This window comes from Nyctereutes procyonoides, unplaced genomic scaffold, assembly GCF_905146905.1.
Source record: "Nyctereutes procyonoides isolate TBG_1078 unplaced genomic scaffold, NYPRO_anot_genome, whole genome shotgun sequence".
NCBI lineage: Eukaryota > Metazoa > Chordata > Mammalia > Carnivora > Canidae > Nyctereutes > Nyctereutes procyonoides.
Genome location: NW_026575042.1, coordinates 30,059,318 through 30,076,398, shown reverse-complemented (window position 1 = coordinate 30,076,398; position 17,081 = coordinate 30,059,318). Strand labels below are relative to the sequence as shown.

At 35.1% G+C, this 17,081-nt stretch overlaps 1 protein-coding gene across 1 annotated transcript in view; it reads left to right on the top strand.

Annotated features, from left to right (window-relative positions):
- Nucleotides 1-16,983, top strand: part of NPHP3 (nephrocystin 3) — a 44,961-nt gene extending 27,978 nt beyond the window's left edge. The window contains 11 exon segments of the mRNA XM_055321076.1: nt 436-600; nt 2,173-2,267; nt 2,835-2,957; nt 6,906-7,095; nt 7,290-7,531; nt 8,397-8,472; nt 9,625-9,752; nt 10,647-10,887; nt 12,281-12,406; nt 13,141-13,256; nt 14,047-16,983. Coding sequence (XP_055177051.1) covers nt 436-600; nt 2,173-2,267; nt 2,835-2,957; nt 6,906-7,095; nt 7,290-7,531; nt 8,397-8,472; nt 9,625-9,752; nt 10,647-10,887; nt 12,281-12,406; nt 13,141-13,256; nt 14,047-14,224 — 1,680 coding nt within the window. The 3' untranslated portion in view covers nt 14,225-16,983.
- The last annotated feature ends 98 nt before the right edge of the window (nt 16,984-17,081 follow it).

Sequence of the window (17,081 nt, the reverse complement as noted above, 5' to 3'; positions counted from 1 at the left end):
GTTCACTTTCCTATTCATTTTTGGCACCTGGGGGATTTCCCTTTCATTCTTGCAGGCCTACCTGTGCTTTTTTAGAGATATTTTGTTAGATGTTGTCTTATGTTAATGGGCATTTATAGTAGAAGGACCATTTTCTTATACCATTTTTCCCAAATTGGAACTTTGTCGTTAGTTTTAATCCATTTCCTGAGGTTTTAATTTTCTTCCAACTTTTTTCTGTGTGTTATCATTGGCATGCTAGATTTGCTATCTTACTCGTGATTAATGCCTTTTGGAAAATGTGTTTTAGTCTAAGAAATCTGTTTCTTGCTTTATTAAATCATTTGAACATAAGTTTGAATAAGAAGTTAATAATCTTAAAAGAGTTATGGAAATTTTAATGGCTGTTTGTACAGAGGTGGCTTACTATCATTGTTAATTCATTTCTTTACTTAGATTCTCTGTCTAATAAATGTTAGTCACAATGGCATAAATGAATCAGAACTGATGGAACTCTACCCTGAGCTTTCCTGGGCTGTCTTGACCTCTCTAATTCACAGTTTACACAAAATGAGCTTATTGACTTACGGTTGTGGCTTGCTCAAGTTTCAACATCTACAGGTAAATGTTATTTTAATAAGGTTTTTTACTTACAAATGTCAACATACCATGCTCTGTTAAGTGTTTCAATTATAAGACATGGTTGAATTCTGAAATTTGGCATTATAAAATTTTTTGCAATGATTTTAGGTTAAATGTAAAATTTGACTAGTATTATTCTTATAATGTACCTTTATGAAGTGACTGTTATAGTAGTCCCCTCCTATCTGCAAGAGACACCTTCCAAGACCCCAGTGAATGCCTGAAACCAGGATAGTACCAAACCCTGAATATACTATGTTTTTCTCTTTACGTGCTTACCCATGATAAAGTTTAATTTATAATTTAGGGATAGTAAACAATAACAATAAAACAGTAACAAAAAAAAAGAACAACTGTAACAGTATACTGTACTAAAAGTTATCTGAATGTGGTCTCAAAATATCTTACTGTATTGCATTCATCTTTCTTGTGATGATATAATACAATAAAATGCCAACCTGACAAGATGAAGTGAGGGGAATGATGTAGGCAACTGTGACCTACGTCACCTAGGCTACTATTGGCCTTCTGACTGTAATATCAGAAGAAGGATCATCTGCTTTTAAACCCCCAGGTTCCTGAGACTGCAGAAAGTGAAACTGGGGATAAAGAGAGACTATAGTACTTTAAAAGGTAGTTTCCTTCTGAAAGAGAAAAAAAATTTTTTTTCAATTTTATGTATGTTTGATTGTTGGTATTATGTCTTAAGAGCTTTGACTCAGTAAGTCAGTATGCCTCAGTTCACAATCCAGCTCTTCACAGCTAACAGCTATGTAACCTTGGGTAAATTCTTTAAGCCTTGGCAGATTTTTCCAGCTTACTACTGAGGTTGTGAAGAGAATCAGTTGAGATGGTCCTCCATCCTAGTGAGGTCTTAGGCATGATATCTAGTACATAGTAGCAAATGTTTAGGACACATTGACTGGTACAGTTCTTAGCCACCTGCAATGCAGTGGTTGACTTATGTGTATACAAATGCAATGAAGTCTTTCCTGTGAGTATGCTGCATTATAAATGTTTATAATCTCACAGGCTTATCTTTTATTATTATATATTGCTTAAATATATTCTCTTCAGTGCTTTTTCTTTTTTTTTTAATTTTTAATTTTTTATTTATTTATGATAGTCACACAGAGAGAGAGAGAGAGAGGCAGAGACACAGGCAGAGGGAGAAGCAGGCTCCATGCACCGGGAGCCCGATGCGGGATTCGATCCCAGGTCTCCAGGATCGCGCCCTGGGCCAAAGGCAGGCGCCAAACCGCTGTGCCACCCAGGGATCCCTCTTCAGTGCTTTTTCATCCACATTTCTGATATTTTTACTGTAGTAACTAAATATTTGAGTTAAATTTGTGTTTTAAGTGCTTCCAGGAGATTTTTATTCTCTATCAGTTTATCAAATAAACATATCCTGAATTTTAAAATACTCTTATTCCATCTCTATTATGCAACTATAAAATGGAAATAATTATAAATTTATGTTTATAAATTAATTGTTAGATATACAATGACTTACAAAAAATAGACTATAATATTTTATCTTTTTCTTCCCAGGCTTGGGAAACAGTGAGACTAGAATATATGGAAGGTCCCACCATTATTTCTTCATGTAGGCAAAAGCTAATCAACTATTTTACCATGCAGCTGAGGTATTATAAATGTCCATATTGTTCTTCTACGACACATTTTACCTCTGGGTCTTTACTTCTCTTTCTTAGCTTATAACTTAATGTATAAAAATTTAATTATTATGAAAAAGATTAAATCATCTCACCTGTTAATGTCAAAAGAACAAAAGATTATTATGTAAGTAAGTCTTTTAATAGTATGCTAAAGATTTAAACTTACATGAAATCAGTGCAAGGTCATTTTATTATTTTTATTTTATTCCAGTTAAATGTTTTAAATATATGTGTATGTCTGTATATCCATGTGTGTATATTTGGATTGATTGGGTCTTTTTAAAAATAGTTTGATTTTAGGAAAATACCTTGAGAATTTGGTTAGTGTTCTTGATATCACTGTATTCATTTTCTTAGATTGATTGAGTTTCTGATTTTGACCTAATTTTCTCCGTATTAGATTATAATTAGAGTCAGGGATAGATGTCAAATACATTTTTCTCCCTTTAACATTTGTGTGAAGGCTTTTGAGGCAATCTCCTTGTTGGAAAAGTGTTACTGAGTATTGTCCCATTGTCCCTTCCCTTCTAACAGTCAGGACCCAGTGACCTGGAGGAGTGCAGATGAGCTCCCTTGGCTTTTTCAGCAGCAGGGAAGTAAACAGAAGCTGCATGATTGCCTTCTCAATCTCTTTGTGTCTCAAAACCTTTATAAAAGGTAAGAAACGTACTTTTAGAACACCTCCCCCCCCAAAAAAAAAACAGATTTAAACAGTTGTTTGGTATAACAAAGAAAAATGGCATTTTTAATGTAGTTTTTTCAGGTCTTAATTAGACCCGAAACCATAAAACCCTAGAAAACATAGCCAGTAAACTGCTTAACATCAGTCTTTGGTGATGATTTCTTAGATCTGACACAGAAAGCAAAGGCAACGAAAGCAAAGTAAACTGGTGGAACTATATCAAACTAAAAAAGCTTCTGCACAGCAAAGGAAATCATAAACAAAATGAAAAGGCAACCTACTGAATGAGAGAAAATAGTTGCAAATCATATGTCTGCAAAGGGGTTAACATCCAAAATATGTAAAGAACTCATAAACTCAATAAGAACAACAAGAGTCTGATTTTTTAAATGGGCAGAGGGGCACCTGGGGGGCTCAGTTGGCTAAGCATCTGCCTTTGGCTCAGGTCATGATCCCAGGGTCCCAAGATCGAGCCCCATGTAGAGCTCCTTGCTCAGCGGGGAGTCTGCTTCCCCCTCTTCCACTGCCTGCTGCTCCCCCTGCTTGTGCAGTCTCTGTTACATAAATAAATAAAATCTTTGAAAAAAAATAAATGAAAAATGGACAGAGGATCTAAATAGACATTCTTCCAAAAAAAATATACAGATGGCCAACAGATCCATTTAAGGATGCTCAACATCACTAGTCACCAGGGAAATACAAAATAAAAGTAAAATGAGATATCACTATACACCTGTTAGAACAACTATCATCAAGAAAATAAGAGATAATAAATGCTGGCAAGGATGTAGAGAAAAGGGAACCCTTGTGCATTGTTGATGAGACCATAATTTTATGCAGCTACTATGGAAAACAATATGAGGTTCTTTAAAAAATTAAAAATAGAATTGCAGTATGACCCAGCAATTCACTTCTGGGTGTTTATCTGAAGAAAACAAATAAAATTGGGATGCCTGGGTGGCTCAGCAGTTAAGCGTCTGCCTTCAGCTCAGGTTGTGATCCCAGGGACCCCAGATCGAGTCCTGCATTGGGCTCCCTGCGTGGGGCCTTCTTCTCCCTCTGCCTATGTCTCTGCATCTCTCTCTGTATCTCTCATGAATAAATACATTTTTTAAAAAATAATAATAATTTGAAAAGATATATGCACCCCCATGTTCATTGTAGTGTTCTTTACAATAGTCAATATGTGGAAACAACCTAGGTGTCCATCGATAGATAAATGGATACAGAAGATGTATGTATATATGTGCACATTACATACACACAATGGAATACTGTTCAGCCATAAAAAATGAAATCTTGCCATTTGCAATACCATGGATGGTCCTTTAGGGCATTATGCTAAGTGAAATAAGTAAGAGAAAGACCAATATAGCATGATCTCACTTATATCTGGAATCTAAAAAAAAAAAAAAAAAAAAAAATGAGATCCCAGGATGGCTCAGTGGTTTAGCGCCTGCCTTTGGCCCAGGGTGTGATCCTGGAGACCCAGGATCGAGTCCCACATGGGGCTTCCTGCACGGAGCCTGCTTCTCCCTATGCCTGTGTCTCTGCCTCTCTCTCTCTCTCTCTCTGTGTCTCTCATGAATAAATAAAATCTTAAAAAAAATATATATATATATATAAATAATAAAAAAACAAAAAACAAACATGCTCTTGATAGAAGAGATTGGTGATTGCCAGAGGGAGAGGGTAGGGAGTGGGCCAAATGGGTTAAAAGGAGTGGAAAGGTACAAACTTACAGTTATAAAATAACTCCTGGTGATATAGTGTGCAGCAGTATTATAGTTAATAATACTGTATTGCATATTTTAAAGCTGCTAAGAAAGTAGGTCTTAAAAGTCCTCATCACAAGAAAAAAATTTTGTAACCATATATAGGGACAGGTGTTAATTAGATTTATTGTGGTGATCATTTTGCAATTCAGTAGTTCCCCCTTTCCATGGCAGATACATTCCAAGACCTTCGGTGGACGCCTGACCCTAGAGATCCTACCAAGCCCTATATATGTTTTTTTTTTTCCTGTGCAGACATTCCTATGATAAGGTTTTAATTTAGGAATTAGGCATAGTAAGACATTAACAGCAATAACTAACAATAAAATCAAATAGTTATAACAACATACTATAATAAAAGTTATGTGAATGTGGTCTGTCTCTCAAAATATCTTACTGGACTAATTTAGACTTCTCGTGATGCTGTGAGATGAAAGAATGCCCCAGTGATGAGATGAAGTCAGGTGAATGGAGAAGGCATCGTGATAGAGCCTTAGGCTACTATTGACCTTCTGACCTTATGTCAGAGGAGGATCATCTCCTCCTGGACCATGGTTGATCACCACTAACTGAAACTGGGGATAAGACAGATTGCTGTGTATATAAATATCAAATCATGAGTAGTTCATCTGAAACTAATAAATGTTATATGTCAACTATATCTTACAAAATAAATAAATTACAGAAAAATACTATAATGCTGTAAAAAAATGAGATTTAGAGAGAAAGCAACTGGCAAAGAGGGATTTCTGAGTGGGCCCAGAAAGATGAAATTGGATTCAGCTGTAAAATTTAGGTAAGTGGAAAGAGGTAATATAAGGTCTCCCACTCACAATGTGATGTTTAGTAAGTCCATACTATGGGCTGAGCTGTGCATATTATATTAACCCAAAATAGTTATGGTATCCACAAGTGCTAGGGATAAAACAGGGCACGATTAAAAATAATAATAAAAAAACTATAAAAGTCTGAATCAGTAGTCCCTGAAATATAAAACTGGGAGAAATTTTAAGATAATTTGCAAATTGCCATGGGATCTTCTTTTTTCCAAGAGGTGAAGAAAAAAAGAATATTCTGAATAATCAGAACTGGAAAGATCTTGAGATAGCTTTCTATCTTAATCTTGCATTTCAGCAGCTTCAGATCAAAACCACCGAGGGAGGTGGCTCATGATGTCTGCCTGCCTCTCAGGGCCTTCAGGTATCTCAGTGTAGCCTTCAAACCAGATTCTGGGCTCTACACAAAATTTGATTGGTATTAAATTTAAAGAAAGGATTACCCTTTTCCATAAATGTATTGTTTGTCTCTTCTGGTTATGTTTGAATTTGCCAGTGGCCAAAACACCTTTTTACATTCAAACTTCTGACCTCTAAGCCTCATGGGGGTTTGGGTTGCTGTCTTATTTAGAAACGTAGACATTTCTCATAGCATAGCTACATAATTTGTTTCGCTCCTAAGTAAACTTTTCAGATTTCTTTGTTATACCTCATACATTATTTCTGATCTCCATCCCAACTTTTCATAGTTCCCTTGAAATCAGATATACTAAAAAAAAAAAAAAAAAAGAAATCAGATATACTCTTTTGTTTGCCAGCTCTCCCATCCTACTATTGTCATCTCCTCAGATGAATAAGCTTGCTTTTATATTTATTTTCTGACAGTTGCCTATGTTTCATTAATTTCTTCCATTCTCAAAAAAAATTTCTTCCATTCTAATTTCCATCATTTAAAATAATTATTTGAGTGAAGTCAGCCAGTTGACTGTGTATCATGAAATGTCTACAGAGGATTCTGGTAGATTCCCATTGGTGGATAATCATATGACATTAATGACAGCTGCCAACATTATGGAGTACTTGATCTGTGCCATCATCTGCTTACAGTAGCCTCTGAGACACCTAGGGTTGGTGACCCCCTTTCTGCAGATAAGGATGATGAGGTGTAAGAGGTCAGACCACCTGCTCACCATCACACAACTAAGAAGTGGTGGACTCAGATGGCAGAGTCTATCGTCAGTCTTACCTCTCTCTACACTGTAGTTGCCTACTAATAAAGTGTCAGTAGCCTGATAGGAATTCTGGCATTTTCACTCAATAGTGAGTTTTAAAGTTTATTTTTCATTAAATTACTGGTTTTTTGTTGAAACAGAGGACACTTTGCTGAGTTGCTGAGTTACTGGCAGTTTGTTGGCAAAGACAAAAGCGCAATGGCAGCAGAATACTTTGATTCATTGAAGCAATATGAGAAAAACTGTGAAGGCGAGGAGAATATGATTTGCTTGGCTGATCTTTATGAAACCCTGGGGCGATTTCTCAAGGATCTAGGCCTCCTCAGTCAGGTAACTTCAGCCAGGAATCAGAAGCAGTGTGGGTTTTTCTTGTTTGCTCTTCTTTCTTTTTTTTTTTTTTTTTTTTTTTTTGCTCTTCTTTCCATACTAGGAGGTAGGGCAGCTTTCATTTGCTGTGCTAATAAGATTGCAGATCTTACAGCATTTCACTGGCTTTAACTGCCCTTTAACTTTTTCCCCCCTAGGCTGTGGTGCCTTTGCAGAGGTCTCTAGAAATTCGAGAAACAGCTTTAGATCCAGATCACCCAAGAGTAGCTCAGTCCCTCCACCAACTAGCAAGTGTATACGTGCACTGGAAGAAGTTTGGCAATGCAGAACAGCTGTATAAACAGGCATTAGAAATCTCAGAAAATGCCTATGGTGCGGAACATCCACATATTGCTCGTGAACTTGAGGCACTTGCAACTTTGTACCAGAAACAAAATAAGTAAGACTTAGATCCATAATACTCTGGCTTAATGATGGGGAGTCATAAAGTTCTTAATGTACTTACGTGGTAAGCTTTTGTTTTGTGGCTGTGTACTTTTCTCATCCAATATTCTTTTGAATCTACCATGTTTGAATATTATTCTGAGTCTTGGGTGTTTGTGGAGTAAGCAGAAAATTAGAACTACAAGATCCATCCCTATTTGAAGGTGTGTGGAGGATAGAGAATGGACTTTGGAGTCATATAGTCGGGTTTGAATCTGGGCTCCTTCACCAACTAGCTTTGTAATGTTAAGTGTGTTACTAATACAGGGCAGCCAACCATTGCCCGCAGAAAAAATTTACTAATCCCTGGTGTAATAAAAAGTCTCATATCTATTAGACACACCCACTGATTGGCATCTTTTTCTCTATCAGAAACCATGTATCATAAATGATACATACTGGAATATTTTCTTTTTTTGGGGAATATTTTCTTTTAATTTCTAGAAGTATTATTTCACACAAACTATTTACATTTATATTTGACCAGAATTAGCACATACAGGAGAAGGTGGTAGAGCAAACTAAAATTTTAGATTTTCATTTAGTTAGGTCATCCTTTAGGATTCAAAGTGAGTTAAATCGGTTAAAAATCTGTCAAATGTCAGCTACTTGGAGGACTAGGTGCATTTTGTTAAATTTTGTTTTATGAAGGTTTTTGTTAAAGATTTTTAATTCCATGTGACTATCATTTTTAGAAATTATGCTATATTTAAGAGCCAAAAAAAGCTTTACACAAGGTAAGGAATGCTTTCATGTCACTGAAGTATGGTACTTTGGACATATGTTTCTTTTGTTTGACTTTATTTATTTGTTTTTTTAAGATACGAACAAGCTGAACATTTTAGGAAAAAATCCTTTAAAATTCGTCAGAAAGCTACAAGGAGAAAAGGCAACTCGGTAATGAGAGGTTTCTTTTGTGTTGTGTTTTGAACCAGAGGAAAAGAGCATCTCTGAATATCATAATATTGATGCATAATACTTCACATATTTAAGAACTTTACATAATAAAGTGATTTCTGTAAAAGTGCTAACATTTTCTTATATAAGACATGTTTAAGTATTAGTATTACTGAGAAGTACAACTTAGCAGACTTTTAAAAAGTGGAACTATTTATCATGGTTATTTAGCAGTATATACATATGTGAAAACATGTTGTACACTTTAAACTTATACAATGTTTTATGGCAATTATGTCTCAAACATGGGAAAATTTTTTTTTTACTTTTTTTAAAGTGGAACTGTAAAGTTTATTTGAAGGCTAGACTTTGGAAGATAGATTTAAAAGCTGCTTCAGTTTTTTAAAGGAAAAGCAAAAAAATTTAATGTTAGATTCGAATGTAGGGAAAGTCTAACCTTTGAGCGCACACAAAATTATTTTCATTTTCTAAGCTGCTGATAAAATCTATAGCTTTTTTAACTTCAACTGCTGTGTACATTTTAAAAATTAAATATATTTGACATATAACATTGTATAAATTTAAGGGGTATAACATGCTAATTTGATACATTCTATATTGTAATATGATTGCCATTGTAGTGATAGCACCTCTGTCATATCACATAATTATGTATTTTTTATAATGGGAATAATTAAGATCTAATCTCTTAGCAAGTTTGATGATTATAATACGGTGTTGTTATCTACATTCACTATACTGTGCAGTTGATCTCCAGGATTTGTCTACTACTTGCAAGCGCTAGGTGCATTCTAAGTACCTGATGTTTTTCTGTGTTTAGCAGTGGGATTGGCAAATATCAGCGGGTTAATTCTGTGTCCTGATCCTTTTGAAGGATTTGGGACTCAGTTCACTTTGCTAAAGTATCTCATCATCACTTTCAGAAAACAACTTTTAATGACTTTTAGAAGGTGACGCCATGTGGAAGTATGCGCATTTGCAATAACTATTGGATTAATTCAGTGTGATACTTAAAATATTTGTAATCTACTTTAAAGGGAACAAAAGGATAAAGGATTTCTTAGAACTCCAGTGTAGTTTCAGAATCAATGACTGCACTTACTAATTATTATAAATTTGTTTTTGCTTCAGTATGGATTTGCCCTTTTACGTAGACGAGCCCTGCAGTTGGAAGAGCTCACTTTAGGTAAAGACACGCCTGACAATGCTCGGACCCTCAATGAGCTGGGTGTTCTCTACTATCTTCAGAATAACCTAGAGTGAGTACCATGATGTGAATAATGAAAACAAGTCTGTTTTATCTCTTAGATGCAAAGCTGCTTTATGTTTCTATCAAGTCAAGCTAGAATAAATTGATAGAAACCATGCCAGATTTCGCATATGGTATGTTATGAATATAGCCATGCTTGACAAAGACCATGGCATTTTTTTTTACTGTTTCCCATCATGTTGTTTCTTTTATTAACTAAAAAGTTATTCTGTAGCATCCCTAGTATGTTTTATATGTCTATAAAAGTGTTTTGTGTAGATATTGTACATTAGACTTCACAGAAGAAACTTGATACCAAGGGAGAATAAAGAATAGAATGTAGATGGCTGCTAGTTTTGGTTTTCAGTTTATTTGGACTTAAAAGATTCAAAAAGACATTTATACTCTGAAGAAATGTTTGGGGCTTCTGTGGATTTCATAAAAATTAACAAATTTGATACTTTGGCTATCAGAAAAATGTAACACTTACTTAGCCAGCCTCAGAAAGGGTTCTTCAATTAAAAATTATATAGCACTAACTTCAAAGGGGAAATCAACGAATACCAAAATCTTTTGAACTAGGTCTAATAATAATAGTAAAAGTATCCGAAGTTTTTTGGAAAATATTTATGGGTTTGTCTTTTAGGAAAAGTCAAGTGAAGAACTGAGGCAATCATCCAGATAATTTAGGCCCTCACACTATCAGGAAAGCATTTTTAATTTTTGGAAAAGGGCAGGAAGGGATAAAGGGTAGGAAAGAGGAAGAGAGAGGATTTTGAGGTGAATCCTTGATATTACCTATCTTGGATTTAAAAATAAAAATACTTAAGTTCTCCCCCTAACTAGCGCTAACAATTCTTCTAGAGGATCAATTATTTAAGCCATTTTGGGGTTTTGTTCATAGAACAGCTGACCAGTTTCTGAAGCGGTCCTTAGAAATGAGAGAGCGAGTTCTAGGACCAGATCACCCCGACTGTGCCCAGTCTTTAAATAATCTGGCAGCTCTATGCAATGAGAAGAAACAGTACGATAAAGCAGAAGAACTCTATGAAAGAGCTTTAGACATCCGGAGACGAGCATTAGCTCCTGATCATCCTTCTTTGGCCTATACAGTGAAACATCTTGCAATCTTATATAAGAAAATGGTAAGTAATCTGTGGCATGATTACATGTGTTTCATAATATACCAATTAAGTCATAATTACTGTCAGCAAAATAATTTGTCTTCTGATGGATAGATTATTATTTTCTATGAGCTTTTCAATCATAATGATTAATTTTTTTAACAAATAGCTGAATAGAACATTAAAAAACACTATACCAGAGTTACCTAAATTACAGTACTGGTTGGGTTTTGTTAAAATACATTCCAAAGACAAATGCATTCCTCAGCATTCTGATTGGAACTTTATATCAGAAGTTCTAAAATTCAGCCACTATTAAGTTTTCTGTGTTAAGCAGCCATAAACACAACAAATCACGTAGTTATCAGAGGTGAAGGAGGAATCTTTATAGGAGGTTAAAGGAGTATTTAAATTTCATGGCTTCTTTTCTTTGCTTACAATAAAATATAACTATTCTTTGCCATAAGGTTCTAGCCCGAGCAATGTTGGAATTGTTGTAGCTGTTCTAAAAAGAAAAAAAAAAAAAAGCCAGAGAAGTCTGATTTCATTTAGTATGGTTAGAGCTACGTAGACTTTTTTAGACTTCATAAGACCCTTGCTGGTCAACCTGGCCCTGAAACTGAAGTAAAAACAATGCATTGTTGCTATTTCTGCCCAACTTTCAAGTGAAAAAGAAATAGAGGGGTGCCTGGATGGCTCAGTTGGTTAAGCATCTGTCTTCAGCTCAGGTCATGACCCCAGGGTCCTGGGATGGAGCCCTCCATCGGACTCCTTGCTCAGTGGGGATCCTACTTCTCCCTCTCCCTCTGCCACTCACCATGCTAATAAATAAAACCTTTAAAAAAACAATTAGAGGGATTCCTGGGTGGCGCAGCGGTTTAGCGCCTGCCTTTGGCCCAGGGCGCGATCCTGGAGACCCAGGATCGAATCCCACGTCAGGCTCCCGGTGCATGGAGCCTGCTTCTCCCTCTGCCTATGTCTCTGCCTCTCTCTCTCTCTATCATAAATAAATTTAAAAAAATTTAAATAAAAAAATAAAAAAACAATTAGAAAAATCTCGAAGGGGGTTGGCGGGAAATGAAATTTTATTTTGATGCCATGTCTAAATTATATATAGTAGCAAACATTTTACTGGCATATTTTGACTTCCCTGGGAACTGAGTAATATTGGGACCTTTATAAAAGGGCTTTCTGAATTATCAAAATGTATTTATATTCAATGTAGCTTTACTAACATATTCTATTACATTTCAGTTATCTATAAGCTGAACCATTAAAGTGGGAGAAAATGTTTCTGAAATTCTTTTTCCTCAAAATGACTCATTAATAGAAATTCTATTTATGGAAGAAGCTCTGTGATCAGATAGTATTTATTATTTTAATATTTTTGTTAGATTTCACTGTTGTTTTTTAGGGGAAACTTGACAAAGCTGTACCTTTGTATGAGCTGGCAGTTGAAATTCGGCAGAAATCCTTTGGCCCAAAACACCCTAGTGTAGCTACTGCCCTGGTGAACTTAGCTGTTCTCTATTGCCAAATGGTAAGTTCCCACATATTAACTCTTTATTAAGAGTTTTAAGGTATGAAATATAAAAATGAAATAGATGTGGCATAGTAAAAATAATTAAAGAAAATTTAAGATTACTAATGCTTCCTTTAGTACTTGAGAAGTTATTGAGGTTACATTTGTAAGGCGATCCCTTCTTCTTAGTGTAAAACACCTACAGAACATTTATTTAGCTCATGGCATAAGCTTCATTTTTTAAATTCTGAAGACTGTATTTCTCTATGTCCAATACTGTCTATAAGCTGTGCCATTTGCTTGTGATAGGTGAAAAGTAGTGTTACACCCAGTGGGCAATAAAGAAACATGATTCTACTTACACGATCAGTGATCACCAAGCTAGGTCTAAAACTTAGGTTTCTTTCTGTTACATGCTTCTACTATTATGATTAGTAATAAACTTTTAATTTGTTTTATCTAAATCCTGTAGGAAGATATTAACATTATTAAAGGGGCATTCTTACTGGGACACCTGGGTGGCTCACTGTTGAGTGTCTGCCTTCAGCTCAGGTTGTGATCCCAGGGCTGGGAATCGAATCCCACATCGGGCTCCCAGTGAGGAGCCGGCTTCTCCCTCTGCCTGTCTTTCATGAATAAATAAAATCTCAAAAAAAATTAATGGGTTTACCCCAGTACATCAGCATAGTCAAAAATTTTAGATTTCAGCAACTCAGTGTATTCAAGTGAGCATTATTCTTTTTTTTAATAAGAAAAAACACATGGAAGCCTTGCCATTGTATGAAAGAGCATTAAAGATTTATGAAGACAGCCTGGGTCGGATGCATCCTCGAGTTGGAGAAACATTAAAAAATTTAGCAGTGCTTAGGTAAGAATTTTTTCAGTTTCCTAATAGCAGCCAAACTCCATTTTTGGAACAGCTTTAACTTATAAAACAACACACAATATTTAGTGCTGATTGTTTTTTCTTGAAGGAGGGGAAGGGATTATTTTGGGTTGATTTACTTCAAGATAACTGAAGTAGTATCCAGAAGTGAAATGAAGGTTGCATAATCTATTTTATAGAGGAATGGATCATGTGCTGTTTTTCACTACATTTGCAGCTAATTGGTAGTTAGATGGGCAATTTGCCATCCTCAAAACTAATTTACCATTAAGTCTATGTAGATTTTGGGGTGCTTAGGTGGCTCAGTTGGTTAAGCATCTGACTCTTGGTTTCAGCTCAGGTCATGATCTCAGGGTTGTGAGATTGAGCCCTGCATCAGCCTCCATGCTAGGCCTGGAGCCTGCTCAAAATTTTCTCTCTGCCCCTCCCCACTACCCTGTGTGCACACTCTCTCTTAGAGCAAAATCAATGTGCACCTTTTTTTTTTTTTCATCTAGGTTTGCGAATCTCAGGATGCAGAGACTTCCCTTAGCAATTTCACTGCACTGCACCCATTACAACATGGTCCTAATAGTGTCTATATGTAAGGCACTGAGATAAACCGTAGCAGTTCAGATAGAAAGAAGAGTTTGAATATTTTCTTTTACTGGTCTGAGTGAATGCACATACTAAAAATAGAAAGGGGAAAATGAGGAATTATTCACAACTTGTATCCTATAAAGTCATTTCAAGTTAAGAGAGTATATTATTTTAACAATTTTTTCTCTCAAAGCTATGAAGAAGGGGATTTTGAAAAAGCTGCTGAACTATACAAAAGGGCGATGGAAATAAAAGAAGCAGAAACCTCACTTTTGGGCGGAAAAGCTCCTTCCCGACACTCAAGTGGAGACACATTTAGCTTAAAAACAACCCATTCTCCTAATGTTTTCCTTCATCAAGGACAGAGGTAATAGCAATTACAATTCATTGCAAATGTACCTTAGGATAAAATAATTAGGAAACATATGGAACCTAAGAATGTAAAACATAAAAAGATGTTATTTTTGTGATTTAACTGATACTTGCATGAAAGTACATTGGACTACATTAAAGTTTGAGTCATGATTGTGTCAGTGTAGCTGCTTAAAAGAAATCAACTTTCAAAAAAAAAATCAACTTTCCTATTGTACGAGGTCCATGGATGTTGGACACATTAGAACCCTAAGATGACATGAAGAATGGATCATGAAAGTCTTTGTTCAACAAGAGCTAGCAGAGCTGCTAAGACAAGTTCAATTCCATAATTCTTTCATCTCTCAAGAGCTGTGTTGGCCTCAGCATTCCTGGTTATGCTTTTCAGCAGTAGCCTGGCCCAATTGTCTACCTCAAAAGTTTCAAGGAATAAAAGGATAATGTTTGTTTATGAAAGGTTTGAATTGTCTTCTGTAAAATGAATAATGGTTGTCTGTTACATTTTTTAAAATTCTAGCCTTTCCATGAGCAGACTAGGCTAAGCCCTCTGCTTTCTATGCTCTCTACATTGTTCTTTTATATGTACCTGCATGATCTGAAGTTATTAATGCAGTAATAAGTCAAGCTCTTAGCATTCTTTGACCTTCCCTAAGATAGGGACATGACAATCTCCTTTCTTAAATGGCCTAAACCTCTCTCTTCATTTATCTCAAACTAATGTCAATTTTATATTGAAAAGGAAATGTTTTACAGGTTTTATAAATGTTTTCATAGTTCAGTTTTGCACCATTTATATATTTATAATAAAATCGATTTTAATACTTGTAAGATTCCAACATTTTAATTATAAAGGTGAAAGATGTAATAACCATACTTCGTTTTAAACGTGCAATTTCAACATATTTTCCCCACTTCAGTTTATACAAGAGTTTGAACAGTACAAAAAATACTTGAATGTTATCAATACTGAGTGGTTTTCTCAAAAGTTTTGGTGACTTTATAGGGTTTTGTTTAATCTTCTGTAAGGCATGGCTACACACAGGGTGGTCCATGAACCAGGATCATCAGTACCACCTGGGAGCTTATGAAAAATTAAGACTCTAGATACTCTCCTCAGAACTATTGAATCAGAACCTGCAATTTGGCTAGATCTCCAGGTGATTCATACGCACCTAAGTCTGAGAAGCAATGGTCTGATTCTCAGGCACTATAATGGTGACTGAGAAGAAATTTGGTAGGAAATGAGCATCCCCCTTTTGAGAGAAGTTCAAAAGGAAATAAGATAAAATATGACCAAAGCACATCTTTGAGAGTTTGCCAGCTATAAAAGGCACAAAGTAAATTCACAAATTACCATACACTGATTTCAGATTTAAGCTACTAGAGTGTAAGATTTAATACATTATAAGTAGTATATTAAGTTTAATGCCTTTAAAAAACTGCTTTAGGAAGTAATCTAACATTCTAGGAGCCTGAAAAAAGGAAAAACCAGCAAAAGAATAATAGGCATTCTTTGTTCCTACAAATTTGGACTTGAAAAACATAAGTAGAAACATAGTAGTCAAAGTGATTTATGGCAGAAATTCATTAATTACAGTTGGGGGTTAATGACTGCATATATTTCACAAAGTTTAAGTTTAAATATACTTTTGAAAGCATATTTTGATCTTACTACTTATACCAACTCAAATGTTTTGATCTTTTTACTTATTGTACTACCAACTCAAATGTTTTCATGTAAAATGCCTACTTAAAAGATAAAAATAGCTAGAACAGACATCTTTTTGTATTTGAGGTTCTCAGATATATGTTCACATTGATACACACCTTTGCAATGAAAAAGGTAGCTTTCAGACTACTCAAATATATGTGAATTGGTGGGAACCAAAAAATGGTGGTTGTAGTTCATTTTCATTAATACTTTGCAAAAAGACAAATATGGGGGAAAATACAATGGAGGGTTAAAGTTTCCTTAATATTCTTAAATGGTCATTACCTTTTTGTGTTGATCAGCATGTTTATAGGTATTCAAGGAGTATTTTTATGAGAAAACCTAGAATACATATTTTTTACTACATAAAACATTTTAGTACATAAATTAACTTCCCATTAACAACAGGGAAGGGGTTAAAGCTAAACATGGTTTTACTATAATTTAGAGCTTTTGTGCTAAAGCAATTTGGGGAGTGTGTTTCCTTCTTTCACATTAGAAATAACAGTCTTTATAAATATGGTCAACCACTATGGGTTTATTTAGTAATGACTCAGTGATGATTAATTTCTTATAATCAGCTCCTGTAAGTTTTCATGGCATACAGACTTTCAAGAGAGCATTCCAGGTAGCAAAAGACACCTGTTACCAGATTTTTTTTGGGGGGGGTAAAATAATTCAACTATTTTTTAATGGAAGACGTTAGACAAATTAGGTAACTTAGATAAAAGAGTTGGTACAGTATAAGACACCAGCAATGTGCAATGCCATGTTAAGAACAAAGGCTATTATACTTTATCCAACTATACAATTTTTAAATTATAAGCAAAGCCAAGTCTGACTTTAGGCCCCGTATTGGGCTCCACACTGGAGTGGAGCTTTTATATAGCAAAGCCTTACCAAATCAATATACTAGAAGTTCCAAAGAAGTGGGGTTATTTTTAGACTACATTTCTTTTTTGAAATTCAAAACATTTCAGGTAACTAGAAAAATACTTTTACAGATGAATTCACTAATTTTTGTTTAATGGCAAATGACCTACCAAGGCAACATAAGTTTCAAAGCTACCATCCCCCTATTTTCCTGACCTTACTCCAAACAGAAGAATCACTATATGATTCTAGAATCTAAAAACAAATACATT